Source organism: Chlamydotis macqueenii, chromosome 9 (genome assembly GCF_036417535.1).
Source record: "Chlamydotis macqueenii isolate bChlMac1 chromosome 9, bChlMac1.mat, whole genome shotgun sequence".
In the NCBI taxonomy this organism is placed as follows: domain Eukaryota; kingdom Metazoa; phylum Chordata; class Aves; order Otidiformes; family Otididae; genus Chlamydotis; species Chlamydotis macqueenii.
Window position 1 is genome coordinate 6,458,890 of NC_141564.1, and position 17,252 is coordinate 6,476,141.

General features: G+C 43.9%; 1 protein-coding gene across 1 annotated transcript in view; it reads left to right on the top strand.

Moving 5' to 3' along the window:
• Positions 1 to 17,252, top strand: part of GPC1 (glypican 1) — a 205,537-nt gene that overhangs the window by 98,306 nt on the left and 89,979 nt on the right. Inside the window, exon 2 of the mRNA XM_086754740.1 lies at positions 2,860 to 3,018. Within this exon, the coding sequence (XP_086610866.1) occupies positions 2,860 to 3,018 (159 nt within the window). The remainder of the gene's footprint in view (positions 1 to 2,859; positions 3,019 to 17,252) is intronic.

Here is a 17,252-nt window from a genome sequence, read left to right on the forward strand (position 1 = left end):
GCTGCATGTGACTTTTCCCTTTCTTTCTGTCTTTTCCCCCTCTGTTCTGCGGGGCTGGCTGGCTGGAGGTTCTTTGGAGCTCTGCTCATACAGCAAGGTGTTGGCCTGGCGCCATCCCGCTGAAATGCGCCCTCCGCTTTGCCTGGGGGGGGAGCGGGGAGGTTTTGTCTGGTCATGCCACGTTTTAATTAGCGCTCTGACACTGCTGCTGCTCCGCATTGTTTGTCGGGGAGCTCGGGCGCAGCACAGGGCTCTTCCTCCTCAGGGCAGGCCTTCTTCTTCCCAAAAGGCAATCCCCACGCTTTCCCCCTTCCTTTTGTTTCTAAAGCCTGTGCGGGGGAACAGGCCTGACCGGCAGCTTTGGTGAAGGTGTAGGTCTCTCCTTGCTGGGGCAGCCATCTTAGCTCTCCCCAGTTTCAGGCGGGAATCCTGCCTGAGGGTGTCGGAGGCCGTCGCGCAGCTGGGCCCTGCTTATGGGGAGCAGGCCGGGAGATGGGAGTTCCGCAAGTGGTCAGTTCCCAACACTTTCTCTTGATTTACCAAAACAGGGGATTTGTAAAGGGTTATCGGTGGCTTGGGTGGAACCTGCAGGCCCTTGTAGGTGACCGTGCACAGAGAAGTGGTGGGAGCCCTCATCCTTTTGGGAGCTCTCTGGCACAAGGTCTGGTAGAACCAGGAGCTGATCTGCAAAATACATTGGTGACTTTAAGATGGTGGTGGTAAAAGCAGCCTTTGGGATCCTTTGGGATCCATTTCCTTGTTTATAGGCCTTTCACAGAGGCTGGGCACTGAAAAGGCCTCACTTTGTTGTGAGGGCCCCAAGGGCAGCACAGAAGGATGCATACTGTGGACAAGAAGAAAATTTTTAGTTTGTCATGACAGGAAACAAAGCAGTGTCTTGTAAAAAAAAAATCATAGCTCACTTTTTCTGCCTGTCTGTCATGTGTCAGCAATCCTCATGATGACTTTCTTGTACAAAGGCAATTTTACAGAAATAAGCTTGGAATGGATTGCAAGAATCAAGTTTATGAAGGAAGGAAGGGCTTAAGCAAGTGCTGTAACTTAAGTTGCATTTGGTATGGAAAGTGTTGAGCCACCTGATGTTCATATTTGACTTTTAGTTTTTATATTGAGGCAAGTTGCTGCTTTCCTTTGATGGCATGGCACAGGGATGTGTGGGGACTGGGAGGGGGAAGTCCCGCAGGACACAGGAGCCCACGGGATGCGCTGGCCTCCCTAACACTCCTCTGAGCCGGGAACACCACGCAAGCCTGATGATGGGAGTTATTCTCCTACGAAAGCTGGTGAGCAGCAGCTCTCGTCACATGGTTCTGTCGGTGCAAACGCACACGATAGCCTGTTTTCCAAGGGCAGGCTCACCCCAGCACCGTGCAGAGGTTGCTCCAGGGCCATCTGTGAGCAGGGACCTGAGGGCCAGCAAAATGCAAACTCATCCTGAATGGCTTCTGCCTAAAATACATCAACTGCAGAGCGCTCCTGTCAAAATTGCTCTTAGTCAGGCTACTAATGACAAGACATTCACAAGGGTAGGACACATGTCCGGTTTCAAAGACTCTTTACACAAAGGCACAAATTTTCTAGGGACTTACACTGGAAATAGCTGAGGACTTTAATATGAAACTGTTTGGAGGACTGTAGGTTCAGGATTTGAAGCTGTTGAGACACATAAGATAAAACATGAATTTAAACATATGTTTCAACTCAGCTATGATGTTAAGACAGCAGTCCTGTAAAACTGCCAGCAAAATCATTGGAAATCCCAATCAAATTATGTTAAGCATGGTAACTTCTTTGTAATTGGTTTATCTCAGTGTGTGCTTGGAACAAGGGGTCTTTAATTCTTTTAAAAAAAATAAGCCTGATGACTGATTTCATTCAAATGAATTCTTATTGCTGGGTAAGGAGAAACATAGGGTGTGTTTGCAGGTGGATGTGCCTTTGTTTGTAAGGACTCTTAAGAACTTAAGCAACTATTTTTAAAATGTTGCTGAGTCTGTCTGTGCAAACACTTGCTTGTCCCCAGTACAGTGATTGCAGAGGGCAGGAGGAGCTCCTATACTGAAGAATTTTTCAATTTAACTACTGAGTCCTCTTACCTTTCCTGTCTTTCCCTATAGCAAAGGGTATATTCAGTCAGCAATTGTCATAGCAACCCTTTTTTGGGTGATGGTGTCTCTTTCTGGGAGAAGAATTTTCCATTGAAAAAATAGTAAATGGGCAGATTTCAAAATATGTGAAGGGGATTTAGTCACCCAAATTCTACTGGCGTTGTTCAGCACTCCCTAGTCTCGCCTCTCTAGTTATGGAAATGCCTTCTCATGATAGGTTTTCTGGGGGGTTGATTTGGGAGAGGGGGGAACATATTGGAGTTTGGGTTTTTTTCTTGACAAAGTAAGTTTCAAACAGTTGTTTTACTATAATTGTTAAGTCTGATGAGGATGATTAACGTGTCATAAAATCAGAGACTTCCATGTCTTCTGGGATTCTAGGCAGAGCTGGATTCTAGGGCAGACTTTGAGCAAGAGACACTTGTATTTCCCTTTTCCTTGCCTCATGTATGAATTTGCTCTCTGTCCATTTTCCTTCCTCACAGCCAGCAGTGAGAAAATTAGTACCTGCATTCACACCATTCACTATACTAATTTGAGTATAAATACATATGTATACTCAAATATATACGTATTTGAGTAGGATAACTCAAATTAGGGAGTAAACATGTAAAGCTTGAAGCAGATCCAGATTACTAGGGAGCTGGAACGTTTTTGTGTTGAGGTTGTGTGGGGTGAAATCCTTCCTTTTCCAGACCTGGCCATTCAACTGCATTTTTTCTCGTTTCAGGGGAGCACCTGCGAATCTGCCCACAAGGCTATACCTGCTGCACCAGCGAGATGGAGGAGAACTTTGCAAACAAAAGCCGAAGTGAATTTGAAGCCATGATGAAAGAGGCCGGTCGTACTGTGCAGATGACCCTAACAGCGCAGCACAGAAGCTTTGACAGTAAGTAAAACCTGCTCAGTTTGTTCCCCTTGCTCAGGATCCGGTCACTGCTTAACTTTCCAAGCACTGTTCGAGCCAGAGGTTTGTTTGACACGCCTTCCTCTCCATCTTGCTCAGTAACTTGCATGAAATGTTGATCTTCAATAGGAATTGTACCTCTGGCAGTGGTTTTGCAAGACCAAGTAATTTTGAGAACTCCGTTTCAGTGAAGCTATTGCAGGAGGCTGGCCAGCACTAGTACCAACAAATTGTGTACCTTGGCACCGACACAGCTTTTATAAGCATGGCGTAATTGCGTCTTACCACAGCAGCACAACATTTGAGGTAGTGATGTAAAAGTTGGCACTATGCCTTCAGCTGTAAGTTGAAGAATATGGGAAAGGTGACTGGATAACCCTCGGTAGGTGGGGAGAGTTTAAGGAGGCGTGGATTTTTTTTGTCCTTTCCATGTAGATTACAAATGAAAAGGAGGTTAATTCACATTAGATGCTTATAATTTTCAGCTTCATACAACCATCAGAAAATATTGTACAACAGTGAAGGTCTTGGAGACCATGGTGCATAAGATATTGTGGACAAATATACTCTCCTAAGTACAGTATCCCTCCTAACGTGCTAAGGATGGCTCTCTTAGTTTTATTGTTCCCTGAAGAATTCATTTTGCAGTGCACAGTAAGCCTCAAGGTCTGAAGGCCACTGGAAATAAATGGTTTATTGGCAAAATTGAGATGACCCATGATTCAGAAAATGTATCCATTATCAGATTTTGAAGAAGGTCAGACATTTAGAATCATGGTCCTCCTAACTTTATCAACAGTCATCATATGGAGTTATTGTGAAAAGAATAGGAACTGGGGAAAGAAGCTATAATAGCCAGAAAGGTGGAACTGGAAATTTCAAGCAATAAATAATAGATCTAAAGAAATCAGCCTGACCTTCAGGGAGCTGATAACCAAGATTAAGTGCTTTTACACTGAATAGAAAGAAAAGGCAGTGCGTCTCTGCAAACTGCATTGTAACTGGGTGGCCAGGGTTGACCACAGCAAAGGCATTCCTTTAAAAGCTCAAAAGTAATAGATTTTCACCTGCCTTAAAAACTGATAACCAGGATTTTCAAAAGAGCCTTACAGTGCTGATTACTCAGACTGATGCCTGAATGGGACCTGACCTAGCTGCCGCTGAGTGCACTTGCTGACCTCCGAAATGCAGCCCTTCACAGGGATTAATGCAGAACATCCACTAGCCTTGGCACCCGCTCCCTCCACTGCCTGTTGCAGCGTTGACTGGTACATCTGCTCTTTATTTTTGCCATAGACACTCAAAATAACATCGTTCTACATCTGTCGTGTGAGAGAGTGCAAAATTTGTTGGAGGCTTTGGAGGATTATATTGATGAGCAGAAATTGCCTAGTGAAGAACTGGTTTAGTATGAGTGTGATGTTTTGGTGGATTAATAATAATAACAGCAATGAGAATAATGGTAAACAAAACCAAGCATATGAAAGGAGGCTGTTTGTGTTGAGATGCCAATTAGAGCTCTAAAGGCTTTCCTCTTTTTTTTTTTTTTTTTTTTTTCTTTTTTGCATTTTACAAAAACAGAGCTCTATTTCTGTGGTGCATACTCGAGGTTTTTTTAAGCATCAAAGTAAGTGTTCAATAAGCTAAGTATTACTTTAACAGACCGTAATGCACAGATCATTGAAGTTTTGCAGTGGGAGTAACCTCACTTGAGCCCGCAAGTCCAAGATGTCTCTTGCTCCCATTATACCTTTTCAGTTTGCTTAACTAGCCTTGCAATCAATATAGAGTTTATAATTTATGCAAGACATGATTTAAAGAAAAGATCATATTGTGTCTGAGTTTCAAGGATGACTTTACCTATAAGCAATATTATTATTTTTTATTTAACTACTGCATGGATGGTTTAAAATTGAGAGAGTTCTGTTGAGGAGGCAATGGAATCACCTCAGCTCCTGATACAATGCCATAGAAACTACTCTATCTTCCAGTTAATGTTCTTAACCTCACAGTTAACAAGTTTTTTTGCAGGTAGTGCTGTTTAAAGCTGTTCAATAAAAGAGTTTTTTAATGTCAGCTTGATGAGTTCTAGTCTTTCTGGCACTGGATGCTTGGTTTTGCTCGATTTCCTTAGCAGCAGCTTAGAGTGCACGTTTTGGGGTTGCAGAGGTGCCATACAATGCACAATTTCTCTTCGTGTTGGCAATTTTGTTTGGCCTTAGGAGGACATAGTGGGGGAGACTCCACAGGACAGGGATATCCAACCCTTCTCATAGTATTTGCAGCCTGAAAATCAAATTATTCATATATTTTCAGCTAGCGGGTGTGGCACAGTGAACTTCAGGCCTGGAGCTGTCTTTTTTTTAGATTTATCACAGCAAATCTTGCTTCTGTAATCTCACTGCTGATCATGGTAATAGTCTCTACTTGTAAAATGCCCTGAAGCTCCAGCTAGAAAATAGTAAGGCTACAGCAAGCTGCCTCTGAAGCAGTATTCTCCGTGCTAGTGTTCAACATTTTGCTTTGGAGAATAATTGATCCGTACAGACTGTGGTCTGTAAAGCCCTAAATTGTCAGAGCGCCTCTGTTCTGAGCTACGGCTTTGTCCCGTTGCAAAGAGTTATAATCTGTTGCTTCATTCTCACTGGCTGCTTTTGGGGCAAACACTTTGTGGCTAGGAGTGGAATGTCCGTTATCTCACACCAAGTATTTTTAGAGAAAATACACATATGCAATACAGATGACATCCGATAGGTATAGCCATATAGTCAAAAGTGATATATGTGGAATAGGATCCTATGGTTTGAGTGTTCTCTTTGCATAGCAGAGGAGACTTGCCTTCTGGGATGTCCTTCCTCCAGGATCTGCCAGGGCTAAATTTAAAGTTTAACAGCCTACAGTATTGCTTAGCTGCTTCCTGGTGCATTGGCTGTTTTGTTTTAGTTTACTGTAGTTAGCAGGATTTGGGGGCATCAGATTCGAGCTACGCATCTGGTTGTTGGCTTGCTCTTGACCTTTTAGCTGAGAAGGTAGCATTTTGCTCTACAACTGGTTGGTTTTAATTTAAAAAATAAAGGAAAAAAGCACAGGCCATGAGTGATGGAAGCATGTGCTTTTCATAAGTGAGTGTTAGGGAGAACATCAAAGTCAGAGTACCAGTATTTAATCAGCAGAATAACGTGCGCAAATTCTTTGTTAATCCTGATGTCCCAGGGCTCTTGGTCAGACAGGGAGGGGCTGTAGTTACCTGGGTGCACAGCCTGTGGCTGCTGGAGGCTGCCAGGTTGGTTTCGGTTAGAGTTTATTTGCTTGGAAAATTGTACATAACCCATACTTGGAAAGAAAAACGTGACTGATTAAAATTAAACTAAGATTGAGAGTCTTGGGGGGAGCTGGGACAGTCTCTTTTGAGACTGGTACTAAATATTGTTTTAAAGATGCTACCAACATTATACGTGCCTCAGGGATTTTAATCGCAGAATGTGCTTCAGTATCAGTTGTTATAAAATGAAATACTTTGACAAGGAGCTTTGTTCAAGCAGATGGTTTCAAGAGACAAATGAGAGCTGCCCGTGCTCCCTCTGCCGGCCGCAGAACAGGAGTTAGCCAGTAAAGTGCTTTGGTTCTTGAACTGTGCTGAGAGCAACTTAGAAACATTGGGCAGGTTTGAGAGAGAGTCCTTGGGAAAATGAGCTTTTTTTTTTTTCATATCACACAACTGTATGTCAGTGTTGCACAGAGTTATGGGACCTTTGAACTCCTGTCCTTCCCAATGAAACCTGGGCCTCTGTAATCTGTTAGAGGTGAGCCTGGGAAAACCTCTGGGCCATGCAGGAAAGGCCAGAGGAGTGATTTGTGATGCTCGGTCAGAGCAGCCACATTCAGAGCCAGCGCAGGCTGGGATCGCAGCACGGGTTGGGGCTGCACGGCTGGCAGAGGGGATGGAAAGAGGGGACAAGAGTGCGCGGGGCTTAGAGTGACAGTGAGGGGCTGCCAGCAGCAAGGAACAAGGCTGGGTATTTTTAGTCTTGATGAAAGCTCACTTGTTGTGAATCTAGTCCTTGTCTGTCTCTTTCTTTTCTCTCTTTTTTTTGCCACTTAAATCACTTTTTAATAATACTTCGATGTGGTGCCAGTCTTTCCTTCCCAATCATTTTGGTATACTTAGCAAGTGCTCCCTGTGTGACTGCTGACCTTTAGCTGTGAGCCAGGAAATCTGTCCTTTCAGAATTGTTTCATGTTTTCAGGAAATATCAACGAGCCAAACCAAAAATCTTGGCTTTTATTCCACACTGCACAGTCTAAAAATGATTTATAGCTCTCATAAATTCTGGGATTTTTAAGATGTGGCAATCAAATGCAGATTAAAAATTATGTATTTTATAGGTGGCTGCTCGTTGGAAAGCGGATGTCATGTAAAAGCTTTCATAATGTCCATTGTTCACGTATGCTGAAACACAGACCATGCAGATAATTAATATTATTTGAGAGTTGGTTCTAGACGGTTACATATTTCTTACGAAGATGAATCATTGTTTTAAATGTTACAAGGTGGGGAATGTCCTAGAAGCTGTTACACGTTGATAGTTAAAATTCTAGAGATTTCTAAAGGCCTCTTGTTCAAAATTCAACCAAATGTGGCTTTGTCAGAGGAACTGACTTACTTAACCCACAGTACCTAGGGTTTCAGCCGCTAAAAGGACAGTCTGGGGAGAGCAGCATATATACATGTATTTATCTACATATACTGTGGATGCTTAGGGAGGCTGCTCCAGAGGCTGTTGTGTAAGCTTAGGAGGCAGAGCTCTATCCTACGCTGGTGACTTTAAACTTGGGCTACAAAATCCAGACCTGACTGAATTTTGTGAGTGTTCTCTCAGTTAATGATAACATAAACCAAGCCCTACCAGTCTGAAATTTTAAGGTATCTGAATTTGGTGGCCCACACACCAAAAGATGTGTTCTGAGAGATATGGCACTACTCTGTGCTGAAAATGATTGACACAAGACAAAGCAATGATTATGTGGGCCATGGGGACTGCAGTGCCTGCATCCACAAACGTGTTGACGCAACACAACTGCCCCACACTTCCAGCATCCTGCAGCCACCGCTCTTGATTGTTCTGTGGAGGCAGTGCATGGTTTGGGTTCAGCAAGGTGCCGTCTAAAAGATACTGTAGGAGCTTATGTAGGAGCAGGAAAGAAATCTTTTCAGGGGCTGGTTGTGCCTCCAAATATGGAAATGCTACTGTGTTTTGAAATAAATTCCTTTGTTTCAAGGGTTGTGGAAAGGAGCACTTCTGGAGTCAGTGGTGTCCATCTGGCAGTCCCAGGCTGTGCTTGGTGAGCTGGCTGTCTCCCATCACCCCTGGCATCAGCACCAGCTGATCCCTAGGGCCAGACGCTTGGGTTGGGTCTTTAAATGTATTGCTTTTGATCCAGGAGCCACTAATTAGCCAAGATTGCTCTTTTTTGTGGTAACTCTCCACGCTGGTGCTCTGCCCCTGAAATTGTGGTGTGTGGCCTCAGTTGGTGGCCTTGGCCACGGGCCTTGGCTCTGCGGGAGAGCGCTGGGGCATCCTTGGGCAGAGGGGAGGCAGCAGCAGGTCCCAGCACCCCATGGGGCAGTGGGCTCAGCCGTCCCTCTGGGTACGGCTCCGTGTGGATGACTTCCACCGCTCACCTGATGTTTGCCTTTCCAAATGTCGGCCTTGCATTGGCCTTCTGCTGGTCTCATAACTGAACATCCGATATCAGGCAGTGCCTTTGCACAGATGTCTTTTCCAAACTGAAAAGCATAAACAGACCTAAAACACTTGAGCCGTCAAACAAAAAGTTTATAGAGTCAGGGAAACTGAGGAGGGGGGAATTAAGACGAGGAAGGTCTTTGAGATAAGCGGGAAGCTTAACAATCTTTGTGAAAATTATGACTTTTCTAGTGAGATGACAAGGAGACAGGAGGAAAAGAAACACAAGGCTCAATCACTTTTGCTAAATAAGTGTTCATCACTTGCACTGCATTTCTCTGATGGTCTGGGGGTATCTTGTTTGGCAAGATGGCCCTACTCAAAGGACCGTTACTTGTTTTGTGCCCCTGCCTGCTTGGTGCTTGGGTAGCATCATTGAGAAGACCAGTTCTTCCCTAGCTTTGCCTTTGGGACATGTTATCAAAAGTACCTGTAAGAAGAGCTATCAAAGATGATTTTCATTGAGGTTGGTTTGGGGAAGAGAGAGAACATCCTTCAACCTAGAAATAAAAAAGCAGGGTCCCGAGGCAGATCCAAGATGGAGAAGCAAATAAGGAGGTTCCCTTGGAGGCCTTCTTAGGAGGAAGACAGCAAGCACCCACACTCACCTCCTTCCTTGTTTCCCCCAAGGAACCACCTTAAGAAAACCTCAGCACAAGGCAGGATTGATGCTAGTCCGGCCATCACTCCCCCGCAGTCATGCTCTGCAGAAAGAAGATACTTTCATGTGTGATGCTGAGCATCTCATTTGGTATTTATGGTTTCCTGGAATGGGGAGCGGCATCTGCTGAGGCACATTCCTGGGCCCAGCAAGATTAATCCTGACAGGTAGCTGCCTCAGGGAAGCAAATGCTTAGGCTCACCTGTAACAGCTCCAGCACCTGGAGTTTTCTGTCTCCTTACAGCCACTTCTTTTCACATTTAATCTGCAGGGCTCCGTTGTGTGCTGCAGGCTATATTGCAATGTACGTGCAGCACTTTGCTTAACAGATGGCATAGGCACAATATTCTCTTTTACAGAAAGAAAAGAAAATAAAACAAGGCAGTGGCTGGGATGAGAGCGCTACACTGGGGTGCCTTCTGCAAGGGCTTGCAAGCCCCAAAGAGACGAGCTACTTCATCCCTGCAGAAGGCAGATTAGATAGAAAAGGTAGATCAGGCATCTCGGTTTCAGCAGCTGTCACTGTGTTTTGTCACACACCCAAAAAAAGCTGCCTCCAAGTGCTCAGAGAACAGTGAAATGTGCATCTGCTTGGGGACATAAAAGAAAGCACCTGCTCTTCCGAGATAGTGGATGACACAGGCATGTTTTGCAAGAAATTAGTGATGTCCAGATAGTAATTTCTGAAGAAAGTGCCGTCAGAGTTTATTTTAATGATCAGGAATTAATGCACGAATCTCTTTGAAAACCTCTGCTTTCATAGAGTAGGCAGCCAAGCAGTCAAGCTTTTATTGCAAGTGCAGGATGTGGCCTTCAGTGGCTGAAGCAGCCTTACACCCAGATGGCTGAATGGACGTCAGAGCAGTGAAACGAAGAACAGCTGAGGTTTTTCTGCATGGTTCTGCAGAAGAGCCTGTGTCTTGAACCAGTTTCCACTCTGCCATCTTCCAGCTAGTTTGCTAGTTTCCACATGAAGCAGTTTTCACCCTTCAGCTCTCTGATGCTCAGTGTTTCTCACAGGAGGAAAATACTAAGATTTGCTGGGCTACTCTTATTGCAAAGAAATATAGGTGCTCTGAATCAACTTGTGAGTTGGTAATTCCCCCACCGCTTGGCAGCTGCCAAGAATCACGTCTCTGTTCCCAGCCAGGTGCTGTGGTAATTTGGGAGCATCAAGGGCTCCAGAGGCAAGGTGCTGTCCCTGCTTACAGATCAGCGCACAGAATAAGCTTGAAAATACACTACTGAAATATGTGGCATGTCCTGACATAGGAGGTTGTGTTATCTTGAGTACTTCAGGATATCTGTTCTCATGTCTGATGATAGAAGTACTTTGTTCTCCCTCACCAGAAGTGCTTGTAGCAAACCGTTGATTCTGTGTTATTAGTTATTAGCACATCCGTAGAGCCAAGAAGCTTCTTGTTACTGTAATGCACTGTGGGGCATCCTGGCTGAGACTCAACCTATGGTCCAAGGACTTTATTTAAAAACAAAAAACAACAAAAAACCTTAAGTTTGGGTGAGTGGAGTATGGAGGGAAGAGATGAGTGGACAATCATACGACAGGTTTGTGCTAGAGGTGAGAACAGAGCTCAAGTTCCTTGACTTTGGGTGAGGTGCAGGAGTACCACGGGCAAGGCTACAATAGATTTTTTTTTTTCCTTCCTTTTTTTTTTTTTTTTTTGGCATGTGGTAACGAGTGTGATTAGGGTAGTTGGACTGATTTTTAGAGTGGTGCATGAGTACGAGCAGTACCAATGGGAGCTTGAAGGTGCTCTGTGCCTGTGAAAACTAGGATGAGAATTGATCTGTCTACAGAAAGAGTCAAAGATAATCCCTCCTTGGGGCAGAAAGAAACTGAATGCTTTCACTGACGAACATTTCACCTTTATATTAGCCATGGCTGCTTACGGATGCTTTGCTTCTTTCCTCCTTTCCCAGTCTCATTTAATTTCCTCCATTCAGACCAACACAGCTTCTTGAATTTAAAAGCATAGTTAACATGGTGTAATACATGCAGAGCTTTTTCCAGTGCCTCACTTCCTTTCCAGGCTATGTTGGGGTATTTTGGTTCTATTTCTTGTATTTTCTGAAATTACTCAGGTTAGAAGCAAAGAAAACCCTCATTTTACCCAGCAGTTTATAGCTACTTCTGAAGAAACTGGGTAGTATTAAGTCATTCTCGTTAAGCCTGCAGATTTGGCCAAGGCACCAATGAGTTGGGTTTGTTTCACTCTAAAGAGAAATAGAAATCGGTAAGCCCAGCTTCCTTAGGACTTTATTCTGCAAAATGTGAGTCCAGAGTCAGGTGCTTTGAGTTGGTGGAAGCAGGGTTAGGACATGCTACAAATTTTGTTTCAGCTAGATTGCCTTCTTTAGGAGAGGACATGTAAAAATGATAGTTTTGTCGAGGACCTCTCTAGTCATACTCCTCCAAATCCACTGCTATCCCAGCAGGATCTGTCCTTTGCAGAAAGTTGCTCCACATTGCTCAACAACGGTTCCCGCTGACCAAGCGGGTAACACCAGCACAGCTTCACCTGAAGGCCAGCATGAAAGGAGGGTTGATAGGAAAACAATGAAACTGCATTCATTAGTAGAAAAACAAAATGAGGATTCAGTTTTTCCCTCTGAAACACTTTTTATCGATTAGCTAGCTTTATTTTTGCATATAGTGCTGGAACAGTTGTCTCCGTTTGATGTAGCTACACTTCCAAGAGGGATACATACATTTCCACATTGATCGCTACGCCTGCTGCTTAAAACAACCGTCATAATCTCCTTCCCTGACTCAACCTGTGAGAGCTGCCAAATGATAGTCTGAAACAAAATTAAACAAAATAGGCAAAATTACCATAAAGAGAGCTATGAAAATTGCTTGCATTTTCATTCTTAAATGAAGAATGAGGGCTGTGATTTTTTCAAAGCAGTACAATCAAGAGCATGATTTCATTGAAACTCAGTGGCTTGAAGATGCTGATTAAGGGAGAAGGTCAGATATATAAAGAAATATGTATATATGTATGTGTGTATGTGGACAGATGTGTATTTCAGTTGAAAAGGGGTGAGTCCCAATTTCAGGAATTGCTGTATTCTGTATAGGTGTTCCTGGGGATGAGTATTATAGTATATTTACATGTCAAAAGGTAACAAGCTTGTTAATTTGGCTTGGAAACGCCACAAATATCTAGTTAAATGTGAATGCTAAATTGTGGTCTCCAGCTGTTCTTAAACAGAAATGAAGCTCCAAATGAAGGAGAAATCAGATACAAAAAGAGGAACAGCTTTGCTGTGAGTACTGAGGGTTCGATCTTTTGGGTTTTTGTTTCCAGTAGTATTTTGCAGTAATGCACTGCTGAGCACCCCAATGGTGACTGTCTCTGCTCTGCAGGTTCCCAAGCTGCATGGCAATGATAAAAATAAATAAACAAGCCCAACACCACAACCTCCTCTCCCCAAAAGCCCAAGGCAGCTGCGAGCTGGAGATCAAACTGTCAGTTAATCAAGGCTCTGGGAAATAATGTTTGTTACCATTTAAGATTATTATCGAGTCTGGGTTCAGCTTTTAACACACTGGAGATAATTGAGCGGCTTCCTGCAGCCCCAGCAGTATAGCGATTCACTTGTAAAATGCAACCTCTCTTTTAATGCTGCTAAAAATGAATAAATTGGTCCTCAAGGACTAATGAATGCCAATAAAAGTATTGCGCAGCAGCATGTAGTAAACTTGTCATGGGAGAAATGGCTGGAATTTACTTCCTTGAGAGCAGGATTTCGACTCTTCTGGTGCACCTGCCTATGCCTGTGGCTCTGCTCCTGCCCTCCCAGTGGTTAGGAATAACGAGGGCTTAGGTGGAAATATCCAGGAATAGTATACAGCTGTGTCCTGGTTCTGACTAGGATAGAGTTAATTTTCACCTGTACTGGGAGAGGAGCTGGAACTGGTGGCACCTGTGGCTAGGGAGGAAGCTGGGATAGGTTAGTGATTGCCCACCAGCTGGGACAGGTTACCCAGATTGGCCCAAGGGCCATTCCATCCCACTGGACACCAGGCTCAGGGTATAAAATGGGGTTGGGGCTCATGGGTAGGGTTTACTGCCTTGGAGGTGGACATCGGGAGTCACTGTGAGTGATTGTTCTGTAAATTACATGTTTAAGGATTTACTCTTATTGGGGTGTGTGTTTGTTTGTTTTCCATCTCTGTTTTCTTTTTTTCTGTTGTTTTCTTAAACTTTTTTTTTTATCTCAGCCCAAAAGTTTTGCCTTCTTTTCTTTACCGGTTCTCCTCGTCCCACTGGAGGGTGGGGGCAGTGAGTGAGAGATTGCATAGCTTGGTCCCGAGCAGAACTAAACTATGACAAGCTGTAATTTTTTTGCTTTGTGCTTTATTTGTGACATTGGAGGGCAGAAGTAGAGCAGCCTGTTTGTCTTGTGCACTGTAAATCAGGGACTTGTCTGTATCTTTGCTCTGCAAATTTGTCTCCCAGTTAATAATGGTAGAAAGGTAGCATTCCTTCTCCTCCAACACTCACCACTTTGGGTGGTGGCAAGAGCCCAGGAGCAGTGACCGATCCTCCTCCTTCACACTTCTGAGTGAATAGGAAGGCTACGCAGTTGGCTGTACTCGTCAGCGTAACAGCCAGTGTTTTAAATGTCAGGTGTGCATTTGCTGCAGCTCAGAAAAGTCACAACTATTTCAAACCTGGATTTTGTCCAGCTTGAATGGCTCTTTGAAAGGAATGCAATTGTTCCTGTTTCTGCAAGACTTGGCATCCTCTAGTTTTTTGTCTGTCTTGGCAGTTTTTAGTCAGGTTGGAGAAGACGTGGTTGCAGTATTAATTTGTGCCTTCCTCTCTGGCACAAATAACTATTGATATTCATTCTTTAATGAAGTGATCCTAGACTTTTCTTTTCCTCGCAGGCCCCTGCCTCTTGCAGGGCATATGATAGATGATGTTTGCTGAATCATCATCATTCGTTGTGTAGCGTGGTGCGTTATTTACTGTACAGCAGCTGAATCCTGCACTGAGTGCATAATTATTAATTGCCTCATAGGCTAATTAAAGATTGTATCATAATGCATGCGCATCAGGGAGCTGAATTAAGATTTCACCACCAACTTGAATTTTTTCCTTTCTCTAAATAGGGGGATTTTTGGCTCTGTAATTATAAGACAGACTTGACCGTAGTCTTTACAAATCTAACACAAGGCCTCACTTCCACCCCAGAGATTCTAGCTTGTGGCATCAAATCGGCAGCAGCCATTTTGGGAGCCCAGTGCTCCAGCAGCCCCCTTCTCCGCTTTGCGGGGAGGCTGGACATGTCCTCTTGGCCCCCACAGGGCCAGCCTGCCTCTCTCCCCATGATCACCACCCGCTCCAGCATGCCACAGCCCAACGGGGGAAAAAGAAAAGCAAAGGCAGCTAGCTGGTACTGTTGTAAAGCACCAACTCTTCCTTAAGCTCAGCCTTAGAAACAGTTAGTGTGTTTGGTTGCTCTTATTCCCCCAGAACTCATCTTAAAGCAGATCCCTGGGATGGAAGGTGTGTGTAAGGTGAGTTTGCTGTGAGGTGTATAATTACAGGAGCAGAGTAGTCTGGGAGCTTTTCAGTCTGCTCATCAGAAATTTGCATTGAGTATGATTAGTTAAGTGAAATCCTTACAGACCTCTTTATTTGATTACCCCTTTTTGTTGTTGTTTAGAAGAGAGAAATGGTATATTTAGACAGGAAAAGCTTCAGAGAGGGGTGATCTTCTTATTATCTGTTTCTTCAGTGTTAGGCACAGTGTGGTTGAGAGCTTCCAGTGCTATAATAACAGTTATAATAAATGTGCATCACCAGTGAAATTGTATTGTCATACTTCAAACATCACAGATGAACTGATACAGACTCAAACTGTTACCTAAAAAAAAGAAAAAATGTTGCTTTTCTTTCTTGTTACCTTTAAACTGTGATAAGCATTTCCCTTGGAGAAGGAACAACTGCTTTTTTGCGTTTTTAAAGTTAATGTGTAGAAAGTCTTTGGTTGATTAGCAGAGGTCCTGAGTAGGATGGCTGTTTCATTACCAAGAGTTTAAATGAGCTATAAATATATTTTATGTCCTTGTATAAGTTCAGAGTACCGTGAAATATAATTAAAAGATTCTGGGCACTGCATGCACAGGAGCAACGCAGGAAATAAACATTTGACCTTTCTTACCTTTGGTCACCAGTAAGCAATTGCTCTCTGCTTCCTGCCTACATTACTTACTGTTTTGGCTCAAATACAAGAGGAAAATGCCTATTGAGAATGCTGAATGAACATTCACAATTCAGTAGTTCTTCGTTCTGGATTTTTCTCCTCTTTAGAAGGTGCAGTGGAAAATGCCAAGCTATTAGGAGGCTAACAATTACCTTAATTATGTGGGCCAGCTTTGGCTGTGAATGAGAAGGAGATTTGAAGTCTATTGTTATCTCCTTTTATTTCTTAAAACAAAACAAGAAGTGCTAATCAAGACATTTTATACAGCTGAAGCCCAGTGTGTCTGAAGCAGTTCTGTTTTATTCCTAGCCGAGGAAAACACCAAGGATGTGTAGCACTGGAGTAGGATCCACCTGTGGATTAACATCCCTAAAGATTTACTGGGAAGCTGGCTCGCTGAAGAGCCTTTTCTGTAAAACTGAGCCAAGTTTTGACACTGAGTAAGTTGATGTAACTGGGTTAGGACATGGCCCGATGATTTTCAGGTTTGCACTGGGGTAGTAAAGCTGTGACAGAGCATATCATTCTGAAAGAAATCCAGAAAATTAAATACACAGTAACAAATACAATATTTTATCTCTTGGGGCCAAAGAAAATAGAGCAAACCCTAGTCTGCCGTGTGTAAAACAGGGAAAGAAACCAGTGGTCAGTGGAGCTAACAGAAATGAGTTTACAGGATCCGATTATCTGTTATTTGAGGCGCTAGTTACTGAGCTCAGAGAGAGAGCCTGTAGGGCTCACAGCCCTCTCCTCATAACAGCCCCATGCCGCAGTTTTCTCTGAGCTCTTTGGGGCCATTCTCTTCACTCGTTTTGAATGCTGGTGGGGCTGTGTGCGCAGCCTTAGAGCTGGTTGCTCTTTGGTCGGCAATGCTGAGATCAGTCATGCTCCTGGAGGAGCTGGAAGTGTCCACAGTAACGGAGTCGATAGGCACCTGCCTCGTGCATCTCCAAAGGGAAGGAGGAGGTAGCCGGCACGAAATGTAAAATACTTGTTATGAACCTACTCATCGCTGCCCAGATAGCAGCTGCCTCAGGGGTGTGCCTGGGTGGAATGTGAGTCACCCTGAGAAATCATCTCATCAGACCCAACTGTTGAGTGAACGGTAATGGCAGAAATACGGCTGTGGGAATAAATGTCTCTATTAGACCAAGGATAAGCACTGCAGTGAGACTTGCTGAAGAAGGAATGTATGTAAGGCCATGAAGTCGCTGCAGTGCCAGAGGGCAGTGATCCTGGTAGCCACTGCTCTTGTATGATCATGGGAGCTGGTGGGCCACAGGGATGGAGAGGAAGCCCATGTCCCATCCTGCACTGAATGGCATGGCCAGGCATCTCTCTTGGGACATCTTTGACTTCTCCCTACAACAGCCAAAACTTAGCACCATGAAAAAAAGGCTATTGAAACAAATTGGCCTGTGCTCACAGCAACTCCTTCCCCAGGATCTCTGTTCTTCGTTCCTGTATTGAGTAGACACACTCATAGTCCTATGGCCCTTCTTATGGAGTGTAAAACCTCCCTTCCATTTAAATAAACATGACACATGGCAAGGATCTGATGCAGA